Here is a 16,752-nt window from a genome sequence, read left to right as displayed (position 1 = left end):
AAGAGAATTAGCTCATTAGGAGCACTAGAAAAATTTCGAAACGTCTCTGATTATTTCCGTGTAACGTTTCGAGATTTCACAAGTTTTCATCTATTTCCCCGTAAAATCTTTGCAATAAAGTTTCCTGAATAGCTACACGAATGTAGGCTTTTCACTGCTGTGAAAAATATTTTTAGTTACTGGTTTAAAGATTGACTAAGCGTGTAAAATAAGTATGTACGTGGGGGGATCCAATAGAAACCGGACTAATGATGCGATGCCAATCCTAGATGTAGTAGAGCGTTCTCCAGCTAGATGGTTCACTTAGACCTTCACAAACCAGCTGTGCAAGTGGTGTCAGTTTAGTTGATAACATCTGATCGTAGTGTTGGTTTTCTCAGGTGTTGTTGCTTTCCACCTGCGAACTCGTTATGGCAGATTTAAAAGAACAAACTGTAAGCATGAAAATTTGCTTCCTGCTTGAAAAGTCGGCAACGGAATAGCTTACCAAATGCTTCAACAAGCTTTCAAGAACGATGCTATGAACCGTACACAAGTTTTTGAGTAGTTTACCCGCTTTAAACGTGGTAGCATGAATGTTGAAGATCATGCTCGCTCTGAGAGTCTTTCAACGTCTCAAAATGCTAAAAACATAGAAAAAATCTGCCAAAAAATGAACGAAAGTCGTCGTTTTACTATTGACGAAGTTTTAGAAGAAACAAGATTGAGTTGGAGCTCGCGCGGGCGATCGGAAGAATGGTTCTTTCTTCCTAGACAGCGCTCCCATACACAGCCTCCACTATTAACCGCTACTTGGCCTCTAAAGTGTGGCTAGTCGTTCCTCGACCCCCGTATTCGCCAGACCTAGCTCCTTGTGAGCCTTTTCTGTTCCCGAGGATGAAGAAGATTTTGAAAGTGAATCGTTTTGGTGATGTAGAGGCTGTAAAAACTGCTTCGCAACGGGCACTGGACATGGTCAAAGTTAAATAGTTCCAGGGAAGCTTCTAACAGTGGGAAAAAAAGAATTAACAAGTGTATTGCATCTAAGGTTGAACACTTTGAAGGATACTAAAGAAATTTTGTGAATAAACTAATATATAAATATTTTAGAACAAAAATCCGGTTATTTTTGGGTCCCCCCTCGTAAGTTTTAGTTAGCTTACGGCCCGTCCAGAGTGACAAAAGCTCAATGAGAGCAATCAAGTCACTGGCTAGCTGAAGCTTTGCAAGGCTTTTCGTACTTGCAATTCTGCCTTCTCATTTTCCATGGTTACCGTTGATGCTTCTGGAGCTGTCATAGTCATCCATGAAGGTTCTGATCAATTACATTAGACATACCTCATTTCCTTTGAAAGTTTCAGACTGACTTTGACCGAGGAGAGTTCCAAATTCTTCAGAAAGGTGCAAGGATAATTTCAGGAAGGCTACTTTCTTTTAGCAGAAAACGTTCCTGGTTTTTGCAAGATATGTTACTGGCAGAGATTGAACACATCAGCTGCCCATTACTTTCTAGGAACGTTTCTGAATCGTTTTTACACTGTAGTTCGATTGCGGGTCGTCCAGATTGACTAAGTTTTATGAGAACGAATAAGTTTCTGACTAGCTGCAGCTTTGCAAGGCTTTTCGTACTTGCAATTCTGCCTTCTCATTAAACATGGTTACGTTGATGCTTCTGGAGCTGTCATAGTCATCCATGAAGTTTCTAATCAATTACATTAACATTAATCAATACATTACCTGTGGCGGCAGACTCAACCTCGCCGCCTTCGGCGGCTCAAACAATACGCCTCCGGTGGATTGGTGCACAACTCTGTTCTTCCGAAGTACTAAAGTACAGCGCCTTCGCCACTGTACTTCCTTTGGCTTCGCTTAGCGAAATAAATTTAAATGACGTAAACTACATCCCTTCAAAGGAAAAGATGAAAAATTATCGCATCAAAAAACACATCGCCTGCGTTGGTACAACTTCCGCTTTAAGCAGAAAAATAGAGAAAAAAAAAAAAAAAAAATCTTCGCTCTGTGAGCGACTTGCGCTTGGCTGCTTGCCAGAATGAAGGGTATCATCATAAGGAATATTGCAGAGAAAAGTGTTCCGAAAGAATGGAAAATTGTTCCAAAGAAGAACCGCCAAGATAAAGATTTAGGGGTTTAATCGTTTTTAATTAATATCTCCGCTAATGAAAGTCGCACAGCTTGCCAAAATAGCTAAACATGTAGCCAAGAAAATTACAAATGTATCGATACCTGGTTTGATGCTTTGTTTTTGGCCGTTCATCGAAAATATCGATGACATAGATAAATAGAGAGTCACATACAGCAACTTTTATACATAAAGATTACACTTTTTATTTTTTTTTTTCTTTTTACGATTTCATTAGAAAGTCTTGAACCAGTGAAGTATTTATAGGGTAGTATTATGACGCAAATTGCATATTCATTCGACAATTTGCTGCTACGTTAAATTTCTTTCAAAATGTGCCAAGGACTTTTCGGACGCTTTGTTTTACATACTTGGGATCTTTGTAGGATATTTCGGGCAACAACTGATAGATTTATTAAAATGGAATTTTGCCCTTCTACATCTTATGGATAGAATACATCCCACTACATTATTAAGGAATAATTTTAGCTGGTGTCCTTTTACAAATCGGCTGATACTCACCAGGAAGACAATGTAGGGCACGATAATGTTGGCCAATCCGGCAAAAGTTCCGCTGACCCCCATTCCGATGGCTCGAACGGTGGTTGGATAGAGCTCGGAGCTTTGCTGGTAGACGGCCATGAAGGCTGCCGAAGAACCGAATTTGCCCACTAGAGAGGACACCACGGCCACGTACGGAATTCCTAAAAAATTAAAAGTAAGGCTTCATTCAAAACAGGCATTTAGTCGGTTGGTTGCACAACAAAATCTCATTGCAGCGAATGAAAAATAAAAAGAAATAAATGTTCAGTTGCATTTATTTCGTGATTACTTTGCTTGAATTTAATTACAACGAATAAAACTTGTGGTTCCTCGAAGCTCGTTGTAATGGGATTTTACTATATTGCGCTTATGAGTGCAAAAACTTTATTAGGCTGTAAGTGCCGAAGCCAGACTAATTGCATGTAAACACCGAGTATTGCACGGCTGGCAACAGTAATAACTACAGCGTGTCCGAGAAGCATCAGTAATAACAAAAGATTAACTAGTGCAATGAAACACAGTCTGCTGTAAAATAATTGCAACTCAAGAAGTTTTTTCTGATATCCATTGCCTGAAAGAGATAGAGCTTGTTGCTAGCCAATTGAGCTCAAAGTAGATAGAGCTTATTGCTAGTCAATTGAACTCAAAGTAGATAGAGCTTGTTGCTATTCAATTGATCTCAGAAACAGAGGAGAAAGCACAGTGTGTATCGTGGTTAGCCGAAAGAAAATCCCAGAAACGGTGCAAAGAAATTTTTGTTCATAAAGATCTTCCAAGTGTGACACTCGGTGGGATTTTCATGGTACATCCAGCAAAAATTTCTTTCAATTCTTATCAGTGACTTTGTTTCGGTTAATCACCATACAGACTGCGCTTTTTCATGTTCAGTTGCCGTTCTCTTTTCTTGGGTCAACTGACTAGTAACTAGTGCTATGTATGAAATACACCGCCAGCTCAGTCAATTCCAGTCGAGGATTGCAGTTTCCTGCTTATTAGCACTCATCAGCCTGGTATAAGAGTGACTGAGCTGGAGGTGGAAAACCTCTAAGGAAGCCAAGAGTGCCAAACAAACTGGTAGCTAATACAGAATTAGCACTGGCTAGACGAGTGAACGAAGCAATGGTTCGGTTCAACTCGAAGATTGAAGGCAAGGCAGGTATATTCAGTAAGTTACCGCCCTATAGCCAGGGCTATGGCAGAAATACATGAAATACACCGCCAGCTCAGTCAATTCCAGCCGACGACTGCAGTTTCGTGCTAATTAGCACTCATCAGTCCGGCATAAGAGTGACTGAGCTGGAGGTGGAAAACCTCTAAGGAAGCCCAAGACAGGCAGTCCTCGGCTGAAATTGACTGAGCTGGCGGTGTATTTCATGTATTTCTGCCATAGCCCTGGCTATAGGGCAGTGACTTACTGAATATAGTGTTATGTACTTCAGACAATTAGTTCCAAAAAAAACTTTCAGAGTTCAATTGTTTTACCGAAAACTGCGTTTCATTTCATCAATTAGTATTTTTGGTACTTATATTCAAAATGATCTAGAAATTTCATGGACACGTTGTACACTTCGGGCTCATGGGCTGTGGACTATATCGGCTGTTTATGTCTGACGTTTCCCTTGGCACCTCTTAAGCCACTTCAAAATGGTCACAAGTCCGAAGTCAGCCAGGCACATCTCGGATGAATCTCTGCCTACAAACCCAGAAAGTAGTCAAATTATTATTATTGACTCAATTAGACGAAATGAACGAAGGGAACTAAAAGTGTAAGAAGAAAACAATACAAATAAAGGAAGGAGTTCTGCAAATTTTCTAAGAAATGTGACAAATTAAACAGACACAAAATAAGAAGATACAAACAACGTTAATAAAGCACAAACATGTCAAAGTATTGCATTTGTTTTGGAAGGGAGAGTAAGGAAAAAATGAAATCCTTACCTCCGGAAGGAAGAGTAAGGAAGAAAAGAACTCTTTCTCTTCGACAGGAAAAATAAAGAAGAAAGGAGCTCCGTCCCTCTGGAAGGAAGAGTACAAGAAAGGAACTCGTCCTTCCGAGGGCCGTGGTGGGTGGTGGCCTGATCGGTAAGGCATTGGACTTGGGGCCGGAGGGTCTCGAGGTTCGATCCTCGCTGGTCGAAGATCCACCGTCGTCATTAATGATGACTGGGCGACGTTAAATATGCTCGTGGTCACAATGTCCTCCAATTGAAACGATACCTGTGGAGGTGCCAGACCAGAAAGTTATTCGGTTCCTGGCCTGGTTCTAAATTCTCAAACTGTCCATAGATGACACCACCATCTACGATGTTGTCTTCTGAAGGCAAAGTGCCTGGCACGCAGTCCTTCATAGTTTGAGGACAAGAGGTCCCTTTGATAGTTGATAGTCGTCCTTTCGGAAGGAAGGAAGGAACCCTTTCTCTCCTCGGAAGGAAGTGTAAGGAAAATAGGAACTTCTCCTCCCCCGGAAAGAGGAGTAAGAAGAAAGAAACTCTTTCCCTTCGGCATTAAGAATGAAGAAAAAAAGACTCCGTCCTTCCGGAAGGAAGAGTAAGAACGAAAGGAGCTCGTCCCTGCAGTAGGAAGCAAAGGAAGGAAGGAACCCTTTCTCTTCGGAAGGAGGAGTAAGGAAAATAGGAACTTTCATCCAGAAGGGAGAGAAATGAAGAAGAGGAAAGGTGGAAGGTGGAAGGAAGGTGTAAGATGTAAGGGAAGGTGGAAGGTGTAAGAGGTATGTGTAAGGAAAGGAGTCATCAAACCTCACCTGCGGGAACGACGACCGGTACGAGACAGGCCAATCCGGTGAGTGCAAGGGCGGAGACGGAGCACCACCTGCGACCCAGACCTTCCATGAAGGCCCATCCGCAGATGAGCCCTGGCACTTCCACCAGGGCGAGGAGGAAGAAGTTGAGGAAAGGATCCCCGGCCAGGTGGGACACGTTGATCTGCAGGCCGTAGTAGGCCGTCACATCAGCCACCCTGAAAAATATGAGGTTAAGGTAAGTATTCTGTAGTTGAGCTCTAAATGCTTGCTAAGCCGGATTAACATTTTTTTTTTATTTATTCATTATCAGTAGTAGCTCCATAGTCCTGGGTGGACCCTGGCTTTCTCAAGAAGACGAGACCATTCCTTCTTTCTGTGTATCACAGTTTTCAAGTCTTTGACATTGATTTTTCTTCTTTTATTGCATTAATTAAATATTCATTTTTAAAACAAAATACAAGAACTCAGTGTGAAATCAATTATTTTATGTATTAATTTTACATCTTTTTGTTACCACAACAAGAGACAGACTACATGGTGATTATGATTGATATCCCATTTTCAATATGCTGCATAAAAAGAACGTCACTGTCCAGAAGAACTTCAAATTTGGTCTGAATAAATTTGAAAAAATGGGAAACTCTAGCATAAGAAAAATATCCTTAGTATAGGGATGTAGCCACATCTTCTAATGATATCGACGCAATCGAATTTTTCCTTTTCCAGATTTCATTCCAAAAGAACCTGTCTCTTTGAATTTTTTAATCACTTTGTTCCGACTTTTTAGTAGACATTTTACCAGACTTTTCCCATCATTTTTGACAATCGAAATTCCTTTAAATCTTCTACTCGTACTAACCGCATATTCGCAGTTCTCGCAAAAAAAAAAAAAAAAAAATATTAATTTTGAATTTTTGGCATCTTGAATTCAAATTATGTTTTTCGCAATCACGAGGGTGTGTGTGTATATATGCGCGTGTGTGTTTGTGTAGGCGTATGTGTGTGTGTATGTAGGCATGTGTGTTTGTGTTTGTGTTCAGGCATGAGTGTATAGGTGTGTGTGTGTGTGTGTGTATATGTGTGTATGTATGCGTGTGTGTAGGTGTGTGTATGTAATCGTATGCGTGCGTGTAGGATATGGACGCAACCTGGACACGGTTTTCGCAAGAGGAGTAGCATCGTGAGGCCGGTCGACGCGACGGTGGTGCTGGCGGGAAAATAAAATCAGCATAACGCCAAAAACAGTCAAATGAGAACAATAAGCAATCGTGATTGCTCAAAAACATCACCAGCTCTCCACAGTGCGATACTTTATTCAAAGGCTCATAAATTTTAGATTTTTTTTGTATTCCATACAATTTACCCCATTTTTCAAAAATTTTTAGTTCAAATTACACCAGTGGTTCTTTTGAAACGAAATTTTGAGAGAGTGACTTTGATTTTGTTCACTCTATACAGTGTACATGCATTAAGAATTGCTTAAAGCTCACTGTTTCAAAGAATTTGCACTCACCAACAGAACGTGACGATGAAGAATTTCTTCCTCAAGTTAGGGTATCGGAGGAAATCGGCGCACGAATTGCTCACTTCACCAAGACTCTTCTCTTTCTTGATTCGCTCGCCTAGTTTCTGTAAATGAGAAAGTAAAAGTTCATATCATACTTTAAAAAGCTCAAATCCACACATTGAAAAGCTCAAATCCGTACTTCGAAAAGCTGAAATCCATAATTTGAAAAGCTCATATCGATATTTTGAAAAGCTCAAATCCACAACTTGAAAAGTTCAAATCCGTACTTCGAAAAACTGAAATCATTAATTTGAAAAGATCATATCGATATTTTGAAAAGCTCAAATCCATACCTTGGAAAGCTCAAATCCGTACTTCGAAAAGCTGAAATCCATTATTTGAAAAGCTCATATCGATATTTTCAAAACCTCAAATCAATACTTTAAGTTTGTTAAATTCATACTTGAAAAAGATCAGACAGCGAAGACTTTATACGACAGCTGTATTACATGAGTGGCAAAAACAACGCACCGACCGTCGCCAATCTGGAAGTTTTCGTCGATCATTGTCGTTGCGACCGGTGTATTACAGCTACAGGTCGCAAATTTAAACATTTAAATCTTTCATAAAAAATATTATCTAGAGTAAAATTGTCTTTGTTCCAATAATTATAATGGGGTGGTTTCCTTCAGTCAAAGTACTACTTTTAGTCATTGAAATGGATAGAATGAGCAAAAAAAAATTACATGGACCCAAAAATACTTTCATTTTCCCAATAGTTTTTTTTTTAATTAATTTTTTTAAATGTCCGATTCTCAAAACAAGGCGTGGTCTTCATGACGTCACAAATGATGCAATTTGGCGCATCTTTCTACTACGTTTCCACGTTATGATAATCAAGCAGCGAATTAAAATTGCGCTCAACGCTTGCTATCAACCCTATCGTTGCCAATACACGTGAGTAAAGATGCTAATTAAATATTTTGTTCCGTGAATGGCAACATTGAATGGCCTTTCATTATTTGTGATGTCACACGACAGAAGTGTAAACAATGAAAGCGCACCAATTTAAGTAATTTTTTATAAACATTAAAATGAAATAAATTATTTAAAAAATGGTCAGATCCTATGTCTTTTAAGCATCGTCTTTCAGAAAAAAATACTTTTAAAATTTTGGAAACGACCCCATTTGTGACCTGTTTCGCATCCGTCAGTTTTAGGCTTTGTGTGCATGTAGCGCGTCAAAATTGCTTTTGCGACCATACATGTGCGATTCTTGCTTGTTAACGTCTCCTTTAATCCCCTCAAAATTTGGCTACACATTGTCCGATCATCCTGTATTAATATTTCGGTTCTATAGTAAGTTCATAACCAAAAATCGTCGAGTATGTATACGGAAATTCTCTTTGAAAAAATAACTTCAAATACATTTCAGCTGTCAAATATCAAAATCAACGTTAGAAGGAAACTCACAATAATAAAAACTGAGGACTAGCGATTCGGGGTACAAAAATAGTAGTCTTGTCTTTTTCATTGCAAAAGATGTGGAATTTCTGCTCAGGGAGGAAAAGAAGGAACGTTTATGCTGGACAGTTACTGTTATTAGAGAAGCAAACCGGTATTTCTTTCAACACAACAAACAAATTTTAACAAATGGCAATAATCAAAGCATTTTTAAAGAATAATTTTCCATTTGATTATTAAAAATTTTTCTTAAATGGACAAATAAATAAATGAATGAAAAAAGAAATGAACTTCTTTATTATCCATCCACTATAATATTAAAATCTGTTCGCGTCCGTCTGTCTGTCTGTCTGAAGATCGATCTCCTCGAGAACCGCTGCGAATCGAGAGTCGAACGAGATACCGTTAAATTCGAAATTTTCCAAAGAAAACAATAGAACTAATCTCGTAATTGTACGACTTTAATTAGCGGAGATATTAATTAAGACGTTAATTAACATAACGTTATTCAGGAATTTTTATTTCTTTCCTGTTGCCATTTTGCGTATGAGCAAATAAAATTCTAATAATTGTTTTAAAAGAGATTTTTTTGGCTGCTGTCCAAATCTTAAAACAACGTTTCCATCCAGAATTTCATTTCAAATTAGTTTAAAATTGGTTGTTCTATTCGGATATAGCCTTTATTTTATCGTCTGTCCTTTTTTTATTTTTTACATTCAACGTTCTTAACTCTTTTCCTCATATAAAAGTTGTTTCTTTAGCTATGTTTATTGATTGTAGTGTAAGTTTATCATTCACCGGCCTCATATTTTGATACATTTAGGATGTGCGACTAATTATGTTTATTTTGTTGAATTTTTTCCCGTTACATGGGTGAGTTTTCGAATTGCAATAACTTTCTTTTTCTTTCCTGTTTCTATTTTTGAAATACAGTTTGTATCGTTAAAAGAACATGTTAAATCAAGATTGTTTGGATTTCTTTAAGTGAAACAGAGTTGAACAAAAAAATTGTTTTTAAGGATTTTAACTAAAGCTATCTTGGAATCTGATGACTTGGTATTTAATTAATGCTTATTGGTATTTATTTAGTCTTGGTGCTTTAGTTTCACATAATCAATCAAAATGTGTGTGTCATTTTATGTAAAAAGATGATCGTAATTGTACATAAATATTTCAGATATAGTCTATCAGATTTAATTCAGTTTAAAGTGACCAGAGATTATAGTTGATAATGCATATATTTTCATCTTTTGTGCTAATTGAAAATACTCATAACTTGTATCATTGATAACTATGATTAACGTTAAAGAGAATTTTGACAAAAATATGCTCTACTGGTGTTTTACAAACCTTGCATTACGCGTATTTATTTACTTCTTAGCGCTTTAGAAACTGATGTCAGAGTAATACAAAAACATCAATTGGACATCTCTTTCATTTTTTAAGTAGCCCGTGCAACGCCGGGCACGCAGGCTAGTACTAATAATAAAACTGAAAGTCTCTCTGTCTGTCAGGATCTCTGTGACGCGCATAGCGCCTAGACCGTTCGGCCGATTTTCATGAAAACTGGCACAAAGTTAGTTTGTGGCATGGGGGTGTGCACCTCGGGACGCCATTTTGAATCCGTATGTGTTGGACGCTCCATGTATTGCTCCGACTTCATTTTACCACAAAGCCGGAAATAATCCAACTAGAGAGCTGGTTCTTTTTTCCTCTTAAAGTGCTTAATTAGAGCTTTAATTTGAGTGTTCATGTGCCGAGCTTAACCAACCAATTCAAGTTCTAGAGTTTTGCTAATTTATCAATACGGAAATGACATAGCAGTGTCGCTTCATAAGCATTGGAGCATCAAATAAGCCATATAATCGTCTCTTTTGAGCAAATCATCAAACGAATAGCGTTAAAGGGAGCCTGAACTGTAGCTTTTTGAAGATACGAAGAATTACTGGACATTCCAAGGGAAATCGGGAAACATCTTACATCAAAAAGAAATGTTGTCAACTTTGGTAAACGATTGCGCCATCACTGATTTCATCTCAAGATGCATTTCTCCTTTCAGTGATTCCCGACCATCGTCTTCAACGCTCTTGGAACCTCACGGAGTAAAGGAGTAAAAATTACATATATTTTCATTTATTGAACTTGTTTCTCCGTTAAAAACTCAGCATTTGGTTTTGAACTTCAATTTAAATATCCTTAGAACGCCATATTGTTGGCGATACTGTTGCTTTATAATAAGTCTAGAGTGATTTAGCTCTCGGTATTTGAAACGCCAATTTCTGAACCAGTTACATTGTTAAAATATTTTACTTGGCATAGTTATTACTTTTAATACCACGTGACCAGTGCTAAATGTTATGACTAATTTTCGTTGCCATTTTATTTTACAACAATATTTCAAAAAACAATAAATAACTGTTAATTGATATTAGGCTTAACCAGTAAATAACACAATTTGTACTCGATTTATAATAACTAGTGCTAATAATGGATGAAAATAATCGCGTCAAAACTCCTCTTGATCCAGCGCATGTTATTTCAGATATTGAATCAGTACCTCAATCTTTGGGAAAAGTGAATGGCAAAGCTAAAATTATGGATACTCCAACAAAGAGGTATAATCTTAGCAATACTAGCTTCTCGTCAATTACTTCATCGGACCAAGTGATAGAGGTCCTGTAATCACAGAATGCTAACAATTTGATTGGTCCATTTTCAGAACAATTTCACAAAAATTGCCGTCCTACTGAGAATTATCTGTCGCCCGATAGTCCTAACGACGATTTAATACAGTTTCTAAGAGAATTAATAACTGGAAAAGACCAGAGAAATAGGTTTTTTACGAGCCAAGAACTACAGAAAACATCCCTCTTAGTTGTTGAATTAATAAAAAAAAGGCTTCATGAACAAGAAAAGTCTCGAGTAGGAATGAATGATAGTATCGAACCTCTGTTGAACTCTCCAGTTTCAGTGCAAACAGAACCAGAAGGGAATCAAGATCCAAGATCATTCCCACGTTCTAAAACTGATTTCCCTATACTTGAACACACTAATGTGCATTCTAATCTGAATCACGATATTACAGTTCCGATGCAAAAGCCAAGCTACGCACAAGTAACTCACGTAGAAGAACACACACTGCTATTATATCCTGCGAGTACGAAACAAAACCCACGATCTACTGATTTGAGAAATACTTTAGAATCCAGCTACAACCCCTCAAAAGATGGAATTTCTATCAATCGAGTCAGGTTTATTGGTAAAGGAGGACTTGCCATTGATGTTCCGTCGATTCGTGATTTGAATTTTCTAAAGCAAAAAATCATGGAACATCCAAAACTTTCTCAAGAAATTACAGTACGCATTCCATCAAAACGCAAACCTAAAATAATCATTTATGATTTGTCCAAAGATTCTGAATGGGAGGAAATTGCCTTAGCCTTTTCGCGTACTTATGGTCTAGAAACGGAAGATGATTTTCAATTCTCATTTAAACTTAGTGGAAAAAGAAATAGGGAGAATTGGGTCTTAGAAGTCACTCCTCAAGCATTTCATATTATAATGTCATTTCCAAAAATCAACATTTCGTGGAGAGTTCATTCTTTAAAAGAATTTATTGGAATAAAACGTTGTTACAAGTGCCAAGGTTATGGCCATATTGCCTCAAAGTGCTTTTTAGAGGGCATATACTGTGGATTTTGCTCAGAATCCCATAATGTAAACGATTGTGATTCACACAACGCTAGCTGTATTAACTGCCATATTTATAATAAGAGGAACAAAACGAATAACAATATTGAACACCCACCTTCTTCCACTGATTGCCCTTGTTAACAAAGGGCTGTTGTTCTCTATCGTAAAAATATTTGCTATGTCTAGTGAGATATCAAATTGTTCCTCTAACCCTTTGACTTTTAGAGATTTTTCATCATTTTCTCATGCTCCTTCAACGCTTCTTAACACTACAACTCAAACATCAATTAAATTGGTTCAAATCAATTTACAAAGAGCATATGCACCTACTTCCAATTTAACTATTTTCGCAAATGAAGAAAAAATTGATATTTTTCTGGTCCAAGAGCCATATTTGCACAATTCAAAAATTTCGGGTATCCCATTATCTTGGGGAAGTATTTTTTCCAATAGTGGCAGGGCAGCGATTGTCTTTGCAACTAATCAAATTACTCCGCATGTAACATTTGTTTCTTACGATTTTGTTTCAGCAAAAATTTCACTAAATAACTCTACTATAATTTTAATTTCCGCCTATTGCTCTCCTTTGGAACCTCTTGAAGAACTTCTGATTGAACTTGATGATTTCTTAACTTCAACTTCTCCAACACCTTTAATTCTTTCAGGTGACTTTAATGCTAGATCAAGATCTTGTGGGTATCCACATAACGAATCAAGAGGTGAATTATTATTAGATTTCATAGCAACCCATAACTTGGACATATTCAACAATAGAAATTTTCCTCCGACTTTTGAGACTCCACATGGAAAAGGTTGGCCTGATTTAACGTTCGGAAGAAACTTTCGCCTCCCTATCTTATGGTCAGTAAGTCAAGAAATTTCTCTAAGTGATCATAAATATATAATAGTTGAAATCCAAGCTGCTTTTTCAAAATCTCGCTTCATTAGGTATAAAACTTCATACAACACAGCTAAATTTAGAAGATGCTTAAAACAAGAAATACCACCAATAATTCCAATCTTACCAACAATTCAGAATACCGCTGAACTTGATAGTTACGTATCTACTTTAGTACAAATAATACAAGAATGTGCAAATGACTCATTTAAAAAGAAATATTTTACAATCGCAAGTCCAGCAACATGGTGGCACGAAGGCCTTTCTTCACTAAAAAATCAAACTAGAGCAGCAAGAAGAAGATTTCAACACTGCAATGACCCAAATATGCTCATTTACTATAAAAATATTTATAAAAAAATATTAGCAAAATATGAAAAAGAAATTCGTCTTTCCAAAAGAAAATCTTGGCAAAATTTCTGCACAAACAGCAATAAATCTTCTGGGAAACCATACAAAATAGCTTTCGGCAAGTATTTTACTCCTGTTCAGATGCAAGAAAGATTCCCTCAAAATGAGACAGAAAACTCTTTTCTTCAAGATCTTTTAAATCATTTTTATCCAGCCTCTCAAGATTCTTCAGCTATCCCAATAAATAATCATAGAAATATTTCACATGGATTATCAACTCCCTTCACAATACAAGAAATTGATTATGCATTTAAAATTATTCCCAAAAAGAAAGCGCCGGGTAAAGATGGACTTGACGCAATTATTTGGACTACCTTTCATGAGACTTTTCCATATTTTATTAGCAATTTATTCAACACCTGTTATACTCTAGGTCATTTTCCAACTTTATTCAAAGAAGGCGTACTCATTTTGTTCCTTAAAGATGGGAAAGACCCAAGAGAATTCTCTTCTTTTCGCCCCATTATACTATTACCCACTATCTCGAAAGTCTTGGAGAAAGTCATGCTTTTTCGGCTCCAAAGTTATTTAACCCTTAACGGATATCATCATCCAGATCAGTATGGTTTTTTACCAAAAAGATCCACTGAACATGCTTTTGCTAATTTTAATTCTAACATTCAAAATGGTATTCGTTCTGGGGAATTAATGGTTGCAATATCAGTTGATATTGTATCAGCATTCGACAACCTGCCCTGGACCAAAATTTTATTCTATCTGCTTCAAACTAACTGTGAATCATCAATTTATAATCTTTTTTCTAGCGTTCTCTCAAATAGGTTCATTTTCATAAATTCCACAAATGGTTTTCTTAAAATTCCACAAACAAAAGGTTGTCCACAGGGTTCTTGTAGCGGTCCCGAGCTATGGAATTTAGTGGCAGCCTCGCTGTTATCAGCTCCATGGCCGGAACACACTAAGGTGCAAGCCTTCGCTGATGACTTTCTCCTTTTAGTCTACGGACGCACTAGGGAACTTCTTCAAGCTAATGCCAATTTTTCTCTCAAAATCTTCCATAATTTGCTCCTAGAACATAATCTCAAAGCTTCAGAAAGCAAAACTATATCTCTTCCTTTTAAAGTTCCTCGCAATCTGGTTCGTCCCCCATTTTACGTCTGGGTGACAAGTTCATTAAACGAACAAAAGTTTTAAAGTATCTTGGCCTACATTTTAATCAATATCTAACGTGGAATGCCCTCATAGATTGGATTAAGCACAAAACTTTCTATAAGCAAAGCTGTCTGCAACGCCTAGCAGGTAGAAACTGGGGGATTCGAATGGCAGAAAGAAGACTGATTTACACTCAAATTTTTGAAAGTACAATACTTTATGCAGCAGGATTGTGGGGTAGATGTTTACCAGTTAAATTAGAAAAGCAATTGCTAACTCTTCAACGCTTCTCACTATAACCGGAGCATACAGAACTTGCTCGCACACCGCTTTGCAAACCTTGACTGGTATTCCTCCAATAGAACTAACAGTAAGGGAAAAAGTATGGATTTGGAAGATGGGAATAGAATCAGATTATTCTAGATGGAACTACTTATTCACCTTCAGATTTTGAAACTCCTGCACCTAAATGGTTTTCTAATTCACATCTACAAATCAAAGATTATCCAATCTCAATAAATTCCAATTCTACAAATCTTTCCTTTCATCGCTTATACACAGATGGTTCTCGCACTTCCACCGGTACAGCATCAGCATATGCTTATTTTGAGGGCGAAACTCTTTCATCGTCTTGGAGTATCCGACTTCATCCCGTTAATAGTATTTTTCAAGCAGAATTATTTGCTATTCATCAAGCATTAAAATTCTCGGATTCACTTAACGCTGATTCCATTCAAATTTTTTCGGATAGTCAGTCTTCTCTCTTAGCAATTAAAAATCCTCTTCAACGGAATAAATCACTATCTGATATTCAACAGTCATTATTAGGTAATTCTTCTGTCTCAATTCATTGGGTAAAATGGCATTCTGGGGACGTCGGCAACGATCTGGCTGATCGCTTAGCAAGAACTGCAGCTGACGACCCGCAGTTTCCTTCTTCATCTATTCCTCTTCCAAAATCTTCACTAATTTCATACATTAAAAAACAAACATTAGATGACTGGCAATTTAGGAGGAATGAAGCGGATACTGGACGAAGAGTCTTCGAATTCTTCCCCACCGTTCGTTTTTCTCCCCGCATTAAAAGTAGGTTTGAGACAATTTTCTTTTCTGGCCATGAACCATTCCCACAATATCTTCACAGATTTAATCTTTCTGATTCTGCTAATTGCTCTTGCAGCAAATTAGGTTCTCCGGAACATTACATTTTTTTCTGTCCACTATTATCGCATTTGCATATCAGACGTAATCATAGTCTTTCGCTCAATAAGAACATATTAATTGCCTGTTCACAACGTCATACCTGCATCATTCTTAACTCAATTTTCAGTCTATTGTCTAATGAAGGCTTCATGTTTCAAGGCGTTGATTAATACACACATTTTTTCTTTCTTCAATAGTTAATACCGTTTAAATTCAGGGTTTTTTCTACACTTTAACACGTTATCTACTGTAACGCAACAACTCTCTAATGTGGTTTATGTTTAATTTATCATTGTAAAGCTTTTATGCATTCGTTTTGTCTACTTTATTACACATAATAATGTTAAATTACCAAAATTTTTGTCAAAAGCATATCAAAATTGTAACAGATAACAATGTATTTTTCCTGTATTTTTATGTAATTAAATAAAGTTCCTCAGAGACCCACTTGCTCAGATTTATCTGAGCATTTAAAACCGATAAACCAAGTAATTGGTCGGTGCGGGTGGTCTCTGAGGGTGTCAAGTGTCAAGGGGTGTGCACCTCGAAGCGGATTTTCGAAAATTCGACGTGGTTCTTTTTCTATTCCTATTTTAAGAGCAAAATTATTATAAGATGGACGAGTAAATTACGAAGTTATCATAACGTGGAACCGTAACATGGGCACAAGCCAATTGGCGAGAAAATTCACCATACATTATTTGTAAATATACAGGCAAACCAATAGACCTTTTAATTTTTCTATTACGGGCAAAGCCGTGCGGGTACCACTAGTTCGTGGTAACGACATACGACGTTAGAAACGCTTTCAAGTTTTTTTTTTTTTTTTTCAGTTTATCGATTTAAGGTTCTCTTACCTGTAACTTTAGTCGAAGCTCCACGGGATCTTGAGGTTTATCATTTGCGTCTGCAATGCGCATCATAATTTTAGTAGCTTCACCGTATCTCTCACGTGACAGTAGCCAACGGGGCGACTCCGGGAGAAAGCTATTTAAACAAATAAAGTAAAAAATTAATGAACTATTTTTTGAATATTTTAAGGA

At 37.2% G+C, this 16,752-nt stretch overlaps 1 protein-coding gene across 1 annotated transcript in view; it reads right to left on the bottom strand.

Moving 5' to 3' along the window:
- The window catches only part of LOC129224542 (organic cation transporter 1-like), a 71,483-nt gene that overhangs the window by 10,255 nt on the left and 44,476 nt on the right, over nucleotides 1-16,752 (bottom strand). The window contains exons 6-9 of the mRNA XM_054859017.1: nucleotides 16,567-16,696; nucleotides 6,937-7,052; nucleotides 5,424-5,638; nucleotides 2,642-2,823 (exon numbers count right to left, since the gene is read on the bottom strand). Of these exons, the coding sequence (XP_054714992.1) occupies nucleotides 2,642-2,823; nucleotides 5,424-5,638; nucleotides 6,937-7,052; nucleotides 16,567-16,696 (643 nt within the window). The remainder of the gene's footprint in view (nucleotides 1-2,641; nucleotides 2,824-5,423; nucleotides 5,639-6,936; nucleotides 7,053-16,566; nucleotides 16,697-16,752) is intronic.

The sequence above is a fragment of the Uloborus diversus genome, chromosome 6 (genome assembly GCF_026930045.1).
Source record: "Uloborus diversus isolate 005 chromosome 6, Udiv.v.3.1, whole genome shotgun sequence".
NCBI classification, from domain to species: Eukaryota; Metazoa; Arthropoda; class Arachnida; order Araneae; family Uloboridae; genus Uloborus; species Uloborus diversus.
This window is presented reverse-complemented; position numbering and strand designations above follow the sequence as displayed.